At 43.5% G+C, this 16,084-nt stretch overlaps 1 protein-coding gene across 34 annotated transcripts in view; it reads left to right on the plus strand.

Moving 5' to 3' along the window:
* LOC126295288 (uncharacterized) overlaps nucleotides 1-16,084 on the plus strand; it is a 562,445-nt gene that overhangs the window by 227,276 nt on the left and 319,085 nt on the right. For all 34 annotated transcript variants that reach the window (XR_007552438.1, XR_007552439.1, XR_007552445.1 and 31 more), the window contains one exon: nucleotides 974-1,140. Coding sequence is in view for 13 of the 34 variants with exons in the window: in XM_049987719.1 (XP_049843676.1) it covers nucleotides 974-1,140 (167 nt within the window). In the remaining 21 variants the exon portion in view is untranslated. The remainder of the gene's footprint in view (nucleotides 1-973; nucleotides 1,141-16,084) is intronic.

The following is a 16,084-nucleotide window of genomic DNA, read 5'->3' on the forward strand; positions in this document are numbered from 1 at the left end:
AGGGTTCATTTCTGGAGAACTTGCTGGCCACTCTAGTTGAGCGATGTCATTATCATGAAGGAAGTCATTCACAAGATGTACACAATGGGGACGCGAATTGTCGTCCATGAATACCAATGCCTCACCGATATGTTGCGAATACGGTTGCGCTAACTGTCGGAGGATGGCATTCACGTATCGTACAGCCGTTACGGCGCCTTCTGTGACCAACAGCAGCGTACATCAGCCCCACATAATGCCACCCCAAATCAGCAGGGAACCTCCAACCTGCTGCACTCGCTGGTCAGTGTGTCTGAGGTGCTCAGCCTGACCGAGTTGCCTCCAAACATATATTCGACGATTGTCTGCTTGAAGGCATATGCGGCACTCATCGGTTGAAGAGAACGTGATGCTAATATTTAACGGTCCATTCAGCATGTTGTTGGGCCCATCTGTACTGTACTGTACTGTACTGTACTGTACTGCACTGCACAGCACAGTGTCATGGACCTCGCCATGGACATTGGGAGTGGAGCTGTGCATCATCCAGCCTATTGCACACAGTTTGAGTCATAACACAACATCCTGTAGCTGCACAAAAAGCCTTATTCATCACAGTTGCGTTGCTGTCAGGGTTCCTCCGAGCCATAATCTGTAGGTAGCGGTCATCCATTGCAGTAGTAGCCCTCGGGCAGCCTGAGCAAGGCATGTCATCGACAGTTCCTGTCTCTCTGTATGCCTTACATGTCCGAGCAACATCACTTCGGTTCACTCCGAGACGCCCGGACACGATTGAACTGAGGTATTGACCGTCTAGGCATGGTTGAATTACAAACAACACGAGCCTTGTACCTCCTTCCTGGTGGAATGACTGGAACTGATCAGTTGTTGGACATGCACGGTTGTTTGTATCTTTGGGCGGGTTTAGTGACATCTCTGAACAGTCAAAGGGACTGTGTCTGTGAAAAAGTTTATTCAACTTCGGATTTTACAGGCAAGTACCGTTATCGGTGATCTACGCGTACTGCATAAGGCACTGCCCGTACTACAAGAACTACAGGTGGCAGTGCCAGATGCTCATTAAGAGCATCCTGGCCAGTGAGGCGTGTTTCAAGAGGCTGTCACAGGAGGTTGACAACAGGACGGACTACTGGAGTTTTGGTGAGTACGGCTCACTTGTGACTGCAGATTTCTCTCCCTATGTGTCTGCGCACATTGCCAACTGCCGGAGAACACTTCTTTCCTCCTTCCCCCTTTCGTTACCCTTGTGAATCTCCTTTATTTATTTACTTATTTTTACCATGTGCATTTGTGATGGAGCAGCACTAACATATAAATAACTCATCACTGTTTTTGAGGTCCGGTCTCTAATAGCTGCTACTAGAGGTGTTCAGATCTGTTCTTCTGGTGTCAGGTTGGGGGTGTGTAATGGATCTGGAGATCTGTTATTTTCTACTGGATTTGTCGATACCAAATCTTATGAGGGAGGTTGTAAATGTTTCTTGTACTTTTGTCAGAATATTTTTTGTTAATTGTAACTTACCTTATTTTATACTAATTTGCTTATACACTCCTGGAAATGGAAAAAAGAACACGTTGACACCGGTGTGTGTCAGACCCACCATACTTGCTCCGGACACTGCGAGAGGGCTGTACAAGCAATGATCACACGCACGGCACAGCGGACACACCAGGAACCGCGGTGTTGGCCGTCGAATGGCGCTAGCTGCACAGCATTTGTGCACCGCCGCCGTCAGTGTCAGCCAGTTTGCCGTGGCATACGGAGCTCCATCGCAGTCTTTAACACTGGTAGCATGCCGCGACAGCGTGGACGTGAACCGTATGTGCAGTTGACGGACTTTGAGCGAGGGCATATAGTGGGCATGCGGGAGGCCGGGTGGACGTACCGCCGAATTGCTCAACACGTGGGGCGTGAGGTCTCCACAGTACATCGATGTTGTCGCCAGTGGTCGGCGGAAGGTGCACGTGCCCATCGACCTGGGACCTGACCGCAGCGACGCACGGATGCACGCCAAGACCGTAGGATCCTACGCAGTGCCGTAGGGGACCGCACCGCCATTTCCCAGCAAATTAGGGACACTGTTGCTCCTGGGGTATCGGCGAGGACCATTTGCAACCGTCTCCATGAAGCTGGGCTATGGTCCCGCACACCGTTAGGCCATCTTCCGCTCACGCCCCAACATCGTGCAGCCCGCCTCCAGTGGTGTCGCGACAGGCGTGAATGGAGGGACGAATGGAGACGTGTCGTCTTCAGCGATGAGAGTCACTTCTGCCTTGGTGCCAATGATGGTCGTATGCGTGTTTGGTGCCGTGCAGGTGAGCGCCACAATCAGGACTGCACACGACCAAGGCACACAGGGCCCACACCCGGCATCATGGTGTGGGGAGCAATCTCCTACATTGGCCGTACACCTCTGGTGATCGTCGAGGGGACACTGAATAGTGCACGGTACATCCAAACCGTCATCGAACCCATCGTTCTACCATTCCTAGACCGGGAAGGGAACTTGCTGTTCCAACAGGACAATGCACGTCCGCATGTATCCCGTGCCACCCAACGTGCTGTGGAAGGTGTAAGTCAACTACCCTGGCCAGCAAGATCTCCGGATCTGTCCCCCATTGAGCATGTTTGGGACTGGATGAAGCGTCGTCTCACACGGTCTGCACGTCCAGCATGAACGCTGGTCCAACTGAGGCGCCAGGCGGAAATGGCATGGCAAGCCATTCCACAGGACTACATCCAGCATCTCTACGTTCGTCTCCATGGGAGAATAGCAGCCTGCAATGCTGCGAAAGGTGGATATACACTGTACTAGTGCCGACATTGTGCATGCTCTGTTGCCTGTGTCTATGTGCCTGTGGTTCTGTCAGTGTGATCATGTGATGTATCTGACCCCAGGAATGTGTCAATAAAGTTTCCCCTTCCTGGGACAATGAATTCACGGTGTTCTTATTTCAATTTCCAGGAGTGTATGTTCGTGAGGGACAGCATATTGATTAATATTAGTAGATGTGACAAATAATGTCAAAGAGACTGGTTACAAGTGGAAGCTTGTGTGTTGTGTGAAATGTCTGACACTGGAGTCGTCTCTGACCGTAGTCAGTCGGCAGTGAACACTCGGTGATGACGGTGGAACAATGTACAGGTCCCAGTTATAATAATTTGCAAGTGACCAGCAAAAATGAGTTATTATACTACCTTTTTATATAAACATCAAGAACGAAGCACATTCGGAAAAATGGTATTTGAAGCACCTAAACGACGAAATGGCATTATGGAATCATACTTTTACTAGACGACTGAAGCAAACACAAAAAAAGTCAAATATCATCTTATAAACATCCACGGAAAAGTGAGTACTGTCACTAAATAAGCTAAATTCAAGTTTATAAAAATAGTGAGCATATTTCAGGTGGCTGCTTGGCCCAGGTGTTTCAACAACAGCTGTCGAATACGGGAACTGGCTGGTGAGACACAGACAGCTGAGTCGATCTGCTTATTAACCACACGATCTCAGGTACATTTGCCGGAGATGGTTAGGTGTCGGCATCCTGCGAGTGTGGTCGGAAGTCGATCTCCAGCTCGTGTACAGTGAGGCTATGTCGTGGTACCCCAGTTGTGGTACAGTCGGCTCTGGCCACAGCGATGCCGTGTGAGACGTGTGTGACTCCGATTCGGTGATGGCAGTGGTGGCCTACGGTCGTGGTCTTGCAGCTCGACTCTGACATTAGTACTGGGTAGCACGGGGGTGGCTGGCGGCACCTGCCTATCGGTTGCTGAACTGGTGGTGTTTCCAGCTGTTACCTCACTAGGGCGGTGTGCAACAGTTGTCCAATTACTTCAGCCACTCGGTCGGTGCTCTAGTGATTGGACTGCTGCATATAAGTAGCATTTTAGTGAGTGACTGCTTGGCTTCCGTTGGTGGTAATGATGTTAACTGAAGCACGCTTATCACTGGCTCATCGAGTTAGTGTGAGGCCGTCGTTATACAGACGACGGTCAGTGCTTCACTGACGATATCGATTGTGACGTAATCCTCGCGTTAGACGGTCCACCTGCTTAGCTGAGTGGTAATCTGCTTACTTCCCGTGCCTGGGCCCGGGTTCGAATAACGGTCAGGTGGGAGATTTTCTCCTCCCGTGGACTGGATAACGTGTTGTCCCCGTCGTCATTTCATCCCCACCACCCCTGCCGCAGGTCGCCCAGTGTGACTCCGAATGAAATATGACTCACATTTGGCGGCCGAAGCTGACTGGGACATCCCGGCCAGTGATGCCGTACGATCATTTCATTTCGCGGTAGACAGCGAAAGTGTGAATGAATGAATGAACTATATGAGCTAGAGTGCTGGACCCTAGAGTTGGTACGAGCTTGCTCTGAACACAGAATAAAAAATAAAATATTTTTTGACTACCATGTCTAAGGCATATGACCAAGATCCTAGGAGGAAGTTATTGTCTGTTCTACGAGATTATGGAATAGGAGGCAAACTTTTGCAAGCAAATAAAGGTCTTCACATAGATAGTCAGGCAGCAGTTAGAGTTGACGGTAAATTGAGTTCATGGTTCAGAATAGTTTCAGGGGTAAGACAAGGCTGCAACCTGTCTCCACTGTTGTTCATATTATTTATGGATCATATGTTGAAAACAATAGACTGGGTGGGTGAGATTAAGATATGTAAACAGCAGTCTTGTAAATGCGGATGACTTAGTTGTGATGGCAGATTCAATTGAAAGTTTGCAAAGTAATATCTCAGAGCAAGATCAGAAATGTAAGGGGAGTGTCATAGGACCGTTGCTATTCACAATATACATAAATGACCTGGTGGATGACATCGGAAGTTCACTGAGGCTTTTTGCGGATGATGCTGTGGTGTATCGAGAGGTTGCAACAATGGAAAATTGTACTGAAATGCAGGAGGATCTGCAGCGAATTGACGCATGGTGCACGGAATGGCAATTGAATCTCAATGTAGCGAAGTGTAATGTGATGCGAATACATAGAAAGATAGATCCCTTATCATTTAGCTACAAAATAGCAGGTCAGCAACTGGAAGCAGTTAATTCCATAAATTATCTGGGAGTACGCATTAGGAGTGATTTAAAATGGAATGATCATATAAAGTTGATCGTCGGTAAAGCAGATGCCAGACTGAGATTCATTGGAAGAATCCTAAGGAAATGCAATCCAACAACAAAGGAAGTAGGTTACAGTACGCTTGTTCGCCCAATGCTTGAATACTGCTCAGCAGTGTGGGATCCGCACCAGGTAGGGTTGATAGAAGAGATAGAGAAGATCCAACGGAGAGCAGCGCGCTTCGTTACAGGATCATTTAGTAATTGCGAAAGCGTTACGGAGATGATAGATAAACTCCAGTGGAAGACTCTGCAGGAGAGACGCTCAGTAGCTCGGTACGGGTTTTTGTTGAAGTTTCTAGAACATACCTTCACCGAAGAGTCAAGCAGTATATTGCTCCCTCCTACGTATATCTCGCGAAGAGACCATGAGGATAAAATCAGAGAGATTACAGCCCACACAGAAGCATACCGACAATCCTTTCCACGTACAATACGAGACTGGAATAGAAGGGAGAACCGATAGAGGTACTCAGGGTACCCTCTGCCACACACCGTCAGGTGGCTTGCGGAGTACGGATGTAGATGTAGATGTAGATGTAGATGTAGATGTAGACGATGGTATCAAGATTAGCATCTCCAAAACGAAAGTAATGTCAGTGGGAAAAGAGATATAAACGGATTGAGTGCCAAATAGGAGGAACAAAGTTAGAACAGGTGGACAGTTTCAAGTACTTAGGATGCATATTCTCAGAAGATGGCAACATAGTGAAAGAACTGGAAGCGAGGTGTAGCAAAGCTAATGCAGTGAGCTCTCAGCTACGATCTACTTTCATTTGCAACAAGAAAGCCAGTACCGAGACTAAGTTATCTGTGCATTGTTCAATACTTCGACCAACTTTGCTGTATGGGAACGAAAGCAGGGTGGATTCGGGTTACCTTATCAACAAGGTTGAGGTTACGGATATGAAAGTAGCTAGGATGATTGCAGGTACTAGTAGATGGGAACAATGGCAGGAGGGTGTCCACAATAAGGAAATCAAAGAAAAACTGGGAATGAACTCTGTAGATGTAGCAGTCAGGGTGAACAGGCTTACATGGTGGGGTCATGTTACACGCATGGGAGAAGCAAGGTTACCCAAGAGACTCATGGGTTCAGCAGTAGAGGGTAGGAGGAGTCGGGGCAGACCAAGGAGAAGGCACCTGGATTCGGTTAAGAATGATTTTGAAGTAATAGGTTTAACATCAGAAGAGGCACCAATGTTAGCACTGAATAGGGGATCATGGAGGAATTTTATAAGGGGGCTATGCTCCAGACTGAACGCTGACAGGCATAATCAGTCTTAAATGATGATGATGATGAGGATGATGATACCGTGTCTAATGAAGACTTAGTGCTTACTATGCTAGGTGCAAATTACCCAATGATGATTGCATTTTTGTATTTATGTTAGTGTAGCAATATTATCTTTTTATTTTAAATCATTAGAATAGTTCCACTTTGTGGCTCTGTGCAATGCTCAGAACCATAATTCCTTTTAATATTAATAAAATCAACATTTATTGGGAAAGATTAAATTTCACAAGCATAGTGTGTAATGTAAATAAAAGGGTTGCCATTAAAGTGGAGAACTTCAGTGTGACTGCAGTGAACTACCAAAGTCGGGAAGGCGAGAGAAATTGCTGCACTGGTTGATTTAGTGTGTCGCTTCTGATCATAAATTTTAGTTAGCAAAATTGTGAAAAGGATGGTGGGGTACTCACCATAAAGGCGACATGTTGAGTTGGAGACAGGCACAACAAAAAGCTCAATGCACAACAGTCATTTCTTTGTGCTCGCCTGAAAGTCAACGTGTCATCTTTACAGTGAGTAGCAAACTATCTCTCTCTGTAATAATGTTGGCATTCCGACAAGGACTTTCCATTGTTTAAATTTTGGTTAAGATTTGTAGACCTGCTTAAGCAGAACATTTGTGCAATATGTGAACATCTGATTAAATTCAATATTTAAGCAAGAGGCACTTTTAACTGCTCAGGCAGATTGGATAGTTGTTGTGATAGACAGTAATATAAATTGTGGGGTACATAAACTCTCTTTGAGAAAGTTTAAATGAATGATTATCATGTTCATCACATAAGGTGGGGTGATGCACCAGGTGCAGTGCACTGCTCAGTGCTCCATCGTTCTGCTATATCCGCAGCTCTAGTTGCATGTACAGTATTTACCTGATAAGACGAGGCTTCTTTCCAAATTCATCTGAAAAATACTGGGTTGTCTCATATTTATAGATTAAATGATAGCTGCATTTTTACATTGTTTAAAAGATAAGTATAAGGGTCGGCTTAAATTTACAGAAGAAGCTTTGGCTATTGAGGTTTCATACAAATTTATTTTGAAAAATCCCGAAGAGTAGGAAGTATTAATTTCATTCAGAAATTGGCTTGAGATATCCCAATATGCCTAAGCACTCGATACAGTGTTGACCTTTTTTGAATAATGTCGCGACGTTTGACCCGTGTTGCTAGTCCCAGGGATCCGTGAGAAACTAAGAACTAGCCACTGTAATAGAACTAATGCTCTGATTTAAAAATGATGACAATTTTGTAAAACACAGGAGGAAATAACATTAAATTCCATCAACTTACCAACTTTTGTTGTGTTTGAACAGGTTTGCAATAAAAGTTTTCAGGGGAAGATCTTGTCCTTTAAAAGCCATTACTTGACTCTGACCCCAAGCCAATATTTTATTTGGTTCTGAGAAACTAATGATTTACCAAGTGGATCACAGATGATAAATCCAGTTGCTATACACGTCTTAGAATGCCGGAGAACATTGTTAGCAACTTTTAAACAGCTTTAGAACAGTATGATGACATACAGGTGAAACGAGAAGGAAAATTAAATCCAGGTTGAAATGTGTAGCAAACGAAATAAATTGTATTGAACTGACTGTAATAGTTGTTGCGAGGACAAATTACAGTGGAAACACCCATTATGGAAATAGCACAAATAGATGTCACTAGTTAGCAGGATGAGTGAAAGTTTGAGAATTGGCCTGGATAATGATTGCGATCTTTTATTCGTATATTAGGTGCCATTGTTACATAAGACCTGCACCCTAGAAGATATTGCCGTCAAAGCTTTTCGAGCGTGCCACTAAAAGCCGGAGGGGAACAGCGACCCAGGTTCACTGAGAACTAGGGGGTAGAGGAGCAGGCAGAAATATCGTCATGCAGCCATCTGTGGGAAAGTATACTGCGAACTTTGGCTTTTTATGAGCATTTACCATGTTTAAACTGCAGTTTGCCTGGATCAATTTGTACTTTGAATTGAACTGACTTTAGTATTGGACAAATATATATATATATATATATATATATATATATATGCTAATTGTCTAAATGCCTGCCAGTGGTATACTCTATGTAGTGCAGTAATGTTGTTGACACTCACCCTGATGCATGATGGGAAAGATTAGGAATGGGTCAGCTGCTGGTTCTACACAGTCAGTGAGAGAGTGGTGGGTAGACAATAGGTTTAGTAGCGAGAGACATTGCATCCATAATAACCACAACCTCAGAAGTCACTACATATTCAGAATAAACAGCCAGATATTTGTGACAACAGCAATATAAATGTCACAGCTCTCTGGTAGGACGATGATGATGATAGCAATACCACAGATGACAGGCTAAGTAAACCAAAGAGACAGTGAAGATAAAAATTAATATCAATAATTTCTTTTTGCTTATTTTATTTCTTCTTGTATTATCAAAATGTAGACAACCAATAAATGGCATGCATTTAGAACATTAGTCACAGTACATTAAAAATAATTTTTTCTCAAGGAGACTGTTAAAAAAAAGGAGGGGTGGGCTTGTCATACTCGAGTAAATGCGGTAGTACACCTGGCTTTGATTTTTATAGTAGTCTAGGTACGGTGAATGTACTTTGCCACTGTAATGTCTGTTACAGGTGGCATAAAGTAGACATGACAAGTATTACATTAAAAAGCGACAGCAGTAGTTTTCTGAGCTTATAAACTGTACTAGGGAGATTCAGAAGCAAAAGAAAGTGACCAGTGCAAATCTTACACAATTGTTGCAGTTACCAGGTGTGGAGCTACATATCGCTCCGGTAGAGTGATGTTACCCTGTCGTCTACCTAGCTGATGACTGACGGATGTGATCCTAAACAGTATAAGGATTTAATGATTAAGGATGTTAAGCTATTAGGAAGTTCTCGTTAACTGTTTTTGCACTCAACAAGAGTACAGAGGACCGCTGCATGTCATCAAGGTGGGGCAGTAATTGCAGTCCCACCAATATACGCAGTACCTGTTTAGGCTTCTTGTTTGTTCCTCGAGTTGTCCCAAATTGAATAATATTGTGCCCTGCAGAATAAATGCACATAGTATAATAATATGGTATGATATCAACATAAGAGGAGTGCTGAAATTTCATTAATATTGTAAATCCTGAAAGTGAGAAGTATTGTAATTTTTCCTGTCTTGTAAAGTTTGCAATAGAAGAAGATGTATCTTTTGAGACAATGTACAAAGTTTTTAACAGAAGAAACACTTCACATTCATTTCTAAAAATTCAGCATAATCACTACTGCATTGGGAAATCAGACCATCATAATTACACTGCAATGCTCGAAAGATAATTTATTTTCAGGTGCAGATTTTTAGAGCTACAAAAGTCAACAAGCTCAAATCTGAAAACACGTACACTGTGTGAAAAAAAGTATCTGGACACCTGGCTGAAAACGGCTTACAAGTTTGTGGCACCCTCCATCGGTAATGCTGAAATTCACATGGTGTTGGCCCACCCTTAGCCTTGATGACAGCATCCACTCTCGCAAGCATACATTCAGTATGGTGCTAGAAGGTTTCTTGGGGAATGGCAGCCCATTCTTCACGGAGTACTGCACTGAGGAGAGGTATTGATGTCGGTTGGTGGGACCTGGCACGAGGTCAGCATTCCGAAACATCCCAGAGGCTATAGGATTCAGTTCAGGACTCTGTGCAGACCAGTCCAGTACAGGGTTGTTTTTGTCATGTAACCACTCTGCCTCAGGTTGTGCGTTATGAACAGGTGCTTGATTGCGTTGAAAGATGCAGTTGCCATCTCTGAATTGCTCTTCAACAGTGGGAAGCAAGAAGGTGCTTAAAACATCAATGTAGGCCTGTGCTGTGATAGTGCCATGCAAAACAACAATGGGTGCAAGCCCCCTCCATGGAAAACATGACCACACCGCAACACCACCGCCATCAAATTTTGCTGTTGGCACTACACAGGCTGGCAGATGATGATCACTGGGCATTAGCCATACCCACACCCTGCCATGGGAGTGCCACATTGTGTACCGTGATTCGTCTCTCCACACAATGTTTCTCCACTGTTCAATCAATTAATCAATCTTTATGCTCCTTACACTAAGTGAGGCGTAGTTTGATATTTACCGGCGTGATGTATGGCTTATGATCAGTCGCTCGACCATGAAATCCAAGTTTTCTCTTCTCCCGCCTAACTCTCTTAGTACTTGCAGTGGATCCTGATGCAGTTTGGAATTCCTGTGTGATGGCGTGGATAGATGTCTGCCTGTTACACATTACAACCCTCTTCAACTGTCGACGGTCTGTCAGCCAACAGATGAGGTCAGCGTGTACGCTTTTGTGCTGGATGTGTTTCTTCCCGTTTCCCCTTCACTTTCAGATCGGTAACAGTGGACCTAGAGATGTTTAGGAGTGTGTAAATCTTGCATACGGACGTATGACCCAAGTGACACCCGATCACCTGACGACTTTCAAACTCCGTGAGTTCCGCGGAGCACCCTATTCTGCTCTCTCACGATGTCTGATGACTACTGAGGTTGCTGATATGATATGATATATGATATGATATGATATGGAGTACCTGGCAGTAGGTGGCAGCACAAAGCACCTAATATGAAAAACATGTTTTTGGTGGTTTCCAGATAGTTTTGATCACAAAGTGTAGTCAGTCAGAGAGCAGTGGCAGCTGGACTAGGAAATTACTTCCCCGTGCATAAACTGGTATCGATACTGTAACTGCTGTGTCCATAATGGTTTCGTGACTGGGAACCGCGGAACTTCCGGCGAATAGTGTCGCATTGTATTCGGCAAGAAATGAAGGTTCTGCACTACCCCAGATAAACAGTGTTGAATGGTATGGCTGCGTCCTAAGGAGTGGTTCCATTCTTCCGATGCTTTCAAGATGCACAGCAGTGTTACACCTGGTATCACATTATATGGAGCCTTCAAGTACAGCTTGAGGTCACGGCTGGTAGTGATAGAGACAACTCTGACAGCACAACGGGATGTCAAAGACATACCGTGTCCTTACATGTTGCCTCTTATGCTACAGTATTATGATGCCATTTTTCGACAGAATATTGTTTGACCACATGTGGCACATGTTTCTGTGAACTGTCTGCCCGATGTTTAGGTATTTCTGTTATCAGCAAGATTCACAGATCTGTCCCTGATAGGAAGTGTACAGGACCAGCTTCACTGTAAACTCTGTCGCATTGTGAGTATCCTGGACATCGAAGACCAGTTGCGAGATGTAAGTGGGCCAGATGGCCTCGTGAGAGGATACAATAGCTTTATGACACCCTTCTCGACTGAATGATTCCACATATCGAGGCGAGAGGGGGTGCGACATTGTACTGATAAGCGCACTTTCACCACAGAATCCCTAAAATAACATGTATCCTCTCAAACGGCAAACTTTGATTCCTTCCGAGGTTCTCGGGTGTACTGCCAGATGCGATCACTGGAGGTCCACCATATCCCGGTGAACAACCGTTGCGCGTGGTTTGAAAAGTTCTCAGAATCACCACGAGAGGTCAGTGCTAGTGTGACGAGTTGTTCATGTGATATTCATTGGACTGTTGCCTGTAAACGCATGCCACTTCAGTGCTCTTGAAAGAGAGCTGTGGCAGTGACGTGCCTCTCATTGTTCCCGCATAGTGATTTGTGAAGATGGAAAAAAAATAGAGATTCGAGCAGTGATTAAGTACTTTGTAAAGAAAGGTATGAAAGCGGAGGACATTCGTGCCGATTTCCAGAATACACTGGGGGACTCTCCTCCTTCATATTCAGCTTTCTCCAGGTGGACAACTGAATTTAAATTTGGCCAGGAGAGCTTAGGTGATGATCCACACAGTGGTAAGCCGAGATGTGTCACTACTCCAGAAATCATCACAAAAGTGCACAAAATGGTAACGGAGAATTGCTGATTGAAAGCGCTCACGCTTTCCAGATGTCATCTATTAGGGTGTATCACATTTTAACTGAAGAATTAGAAATGAAAACAGTTATCTGCACGGTGGGCACCACAACTCTTGACGCTAAATCAAAAACGCACGAGAATGGACATATTGGAATTACATAAACTAAGTTATGAATTGTTGCCACACCCGCCTTATTCACCTGTAATGACTCCATCAGACTTCCATCTCTTCCCAAAACTGAAAATTTTTCTTTGTGGCAGAATTGACAACTATTTTTCAGGCCTGGAGGAAACTCATTTTTGAGATTGGATCAAGGCAGTGGAACATAGTCTGACCAAATGCATTAATCTACAAGCAGATTACATTGAAAAACAAAAGTTTCAGTGATATAAGTACTTTGTTTCTATCCCGTTATGAGAACTTTTCAAACCACCCTTTTATGTGGAGGTCTATAGTTCTGGCTTCGCAGGCTCCACGCTGTGCTCAGTGGCAGCAGGGGGACGTGTGGCTGCAACAGTGGGGGGGGGGGGGGGGGGGGGGGGGGCACATTGTCTGCCTGCTGCTTTCTGCATCACATCTCACATCTGATTTCCTGTGATTGAGCTAAGTACTGCCTCCCATGTATTACTTTATTGGAAATCCATGTCCTATTTATTAAATTATCCGTGACACGTATTTCAATAGCTTCTTTAAAAATGAGTCCCAAAAGTAGTTTGTGTCGTCCGAGACTTTTGTTCGCTGATAATTCATCGAATGTTGATCTTCAGGGAATGTTCTGCTATTGCCGACATGTTGGGCTACAGTAAGTGTGTGTGGCACTCGTGTTCTTCGCAGCAATCTTCAATAGTACAGATCATGTGACTCGTATAGGTTTTCCCACATTCACGTGAGACTCGGGACAACCCAACTTTTTTGAGATGCTGATTCATTTGTTGTGCCCCTTATGTGATTCATCCCTTCCCCAACTCCTCCAGGCAGTGGATTTGGAAGGTTCTTACCGATTATTCAAAAGAACTTTGTCCATCTGTAAAGTGAAACTGTCCTCAACTTGAAGGTTTTTTCGAACATGGTAGTGCTGTGCTAAGCATTTCACTGACTAATAGTTTGAGACTGCATTTTGTATACATACAGTTAATTAATTTTATCACTAAAAGATTTTTCTGTGTGATGTAATTAAAATTTAACAGGTTTCAGAATTTTTACATTACTTGTGTGAAACCTTGCTTTGTGCTGAATTTCACTAGTCTAGGTTAACAGTAAGTACCCTACAGGATTTGACGAGTCAGTTTTCGAGTATCATAATGTGGCTGTATTGTGTGACTGAAGTTAATTAGAAGCTTAAAATTTTTACAGCCTCAGTGTACCATAGACCGTAATGTGTGACATAAATTTGAATTTCATACATCTACTTGTTTCTGACAAGTGTTCTGAACTGTCAGGCAGGCAGATGAATAAAGAAGCTATTCTGGTTTTTGAAAAAAATTACAAAACATATTTGAACATATGCAGGATATCATCCACATACAAATAACATCTTTCAACTCGTATACTTGTTATTAAGATTACATCGAAACAAATTGTATGCACACTTGCTCAATTATGGGTGAGTGCACTGAAAATTTTGTGTCTCTAGTACTTGTGAGAAACTTCCAAATGTAATGCAGATGAATTCTGTACTCTTCACACTGCAGCAATGAAGCATTTCAAATTTTTGGAAACAGGTGTAATGTACTTCTTCAGAAGGGCTCACCAAACTGTTGCACATAGTTATAGCCCTATATTGTTGGTGTCGATCTGTTGCAGCAATTTGGAACACATTTTTTGCTTGGGAAGACTTAACACCCTTTATAGGAATAAACACTGGATTCCACAAATCAATATCTTTTAACACTTTTCTTGCTCTTTTTATCCGCAAGACCCAAAGGGCACTAGATAATAGCGTGTTTCTTTGTATAAGTATCCTGAAAAGTGAAATTCTGCCAGGATTGGAGTCCAAGTTAAAATTATTAGTATTTGCTTTACATATATCATGTCTCCATTCTGAAGTTTTGAAACCATCAACCGTATGATATTTAGCAAAGTCAGATTTCTTCAGTTATCGTAGCTTCACTTTTTGACATTTTTGATAGTAAAACTCCCTTTTAACTGATAACTTAGCGTTTTCTTATCTTCTGACATCTACTAAAGGATTCTTTTGCTTCCAAGTATCATGAATTTTTATTAGGTATATGTAAGTATCCAGAATTTTTATTACGTGTATGTATTACATATCAGCTAAGCTTATACTAAACTTGCACCTTTACATAAAATATTCTTTGTTCTTTGTTAGGACTGTTGTTATACATCCACGGTTTTATATAGGAATAGAGTATTGTGATGTCATCCTCGCAGTCTGAACAACATTGATAGTTCCCTTCAGCCCTTTCTGTGACGTAGCTGTGTCAGCTGATGAGCTGCATGCGCTGCACTCTGCCTAAGGAGTACCTCAGATAAATAATAAAAGCACGAAACAAATACTAAAACACATGTAGGATATTATCTGTATATAACGACTTTTTGGACTATCATTGCACTGTTTAATCATTGTCAAAATTATTAAAAAAATTAATTGTGCACATGCTGGCACATTTATAGACTAGAAGACTTCTGGCATCTAATGGTAATCAGAAAATTCCCAAATGTAATTCAGCTGAATTCTGTACCCTCTCAGTTATGTTCTACACTATTACTCAGTGAATGAAAGTATGAGCCTGTGGAGAACCGAAGCAGCTTTTCTGACTGAATTCAGAAGAGGCCAGTAACTGAACTCAACATGTCATTCATAAAGGGATGAAATCAACAAATATAAAAGGAACTTCTTGAGTGCCCTCTAGATTGTGTTACAGGACCATGAGCAATATACACAGATGAGCCAAAACATTATGTCCACCTCCACAGTACTGTGTTTATCTGCCTTTGAAATGCAGTATAACAGAGATTCTGAGTGCCACAAATTTGAGGTGACCTCGGTAGGTTTCTGGAGGTGTATGGCACCAGACGTTGACACCCATGTCACACAATACTCATAAATTATGGGCCAGTGGTTGTCGGGTGCAGAACTGCTGCCTGATACCGTAGCAGGTGTAGTCTGTCAGGTTCAGATAGGATGAATTTGGGGGCTGTGATATCAGTGCGAGTTCACAGTTGTGCTTCACAAACCTCTGTGGCACAATTCTGTCCTTGTGACACACACAGTTATTCTGCATAAAGGGATGCAGGTGGTCCACAATAATGCCCATAGTTTTCACAGTGCCTTCAGACTACCACGACAAGTCCCACGAAATGCAAAGTGAAAGCCCCCATTCCACAATAGTGCCCCAGCCAGCGTGCATCTGAGGTGCCGTTTGTGTTTTGCCTGGGCGGTAGCATATCCGGACACGACCGTCGACAAAGTGTAATGAGAAATGTGGTTCATCTGACCGGACAATAAGTTTCGATTGATCTGCAGTCCAGTCTCAATGATCCGTGTGCATTACAAGAGTAACTGACTATGTCATTTGGTAAGTGTGGGAACACGTCGATGGCGTCTGCCGCAAAGATACGTATGTGGCAATGGGTGCTGAACAGTGTGCTCCGAAACACTCGTGTCTGCATCGGCATTGTTTTCTGCTGATAACCTGCTATACTGAGCAGGCAAGCTACCTGCCTCCGTGGTCTGTGATGATTTGTAGATGTCCGACATAGGACGAGTACAGGCTTCGATAG

The sequence above is a fragment of the Schistocerca gregaria genome, chromosome 11 (assembly GCF_023897955.1).
Source record: "Schistocerca gregaria isolate iqSchGreg1 chromosome 11, iqSchGreg1.2, whole genome shotgun sequence".
In the NCBI taxonomy this organism is placed as follows: domain Eukaryota; kingdom Metazoa; phylum Arthropoda; class Insecta; order Orthoptera; family Acrididae; genus Schistocerca; species Schistocerca gregaria.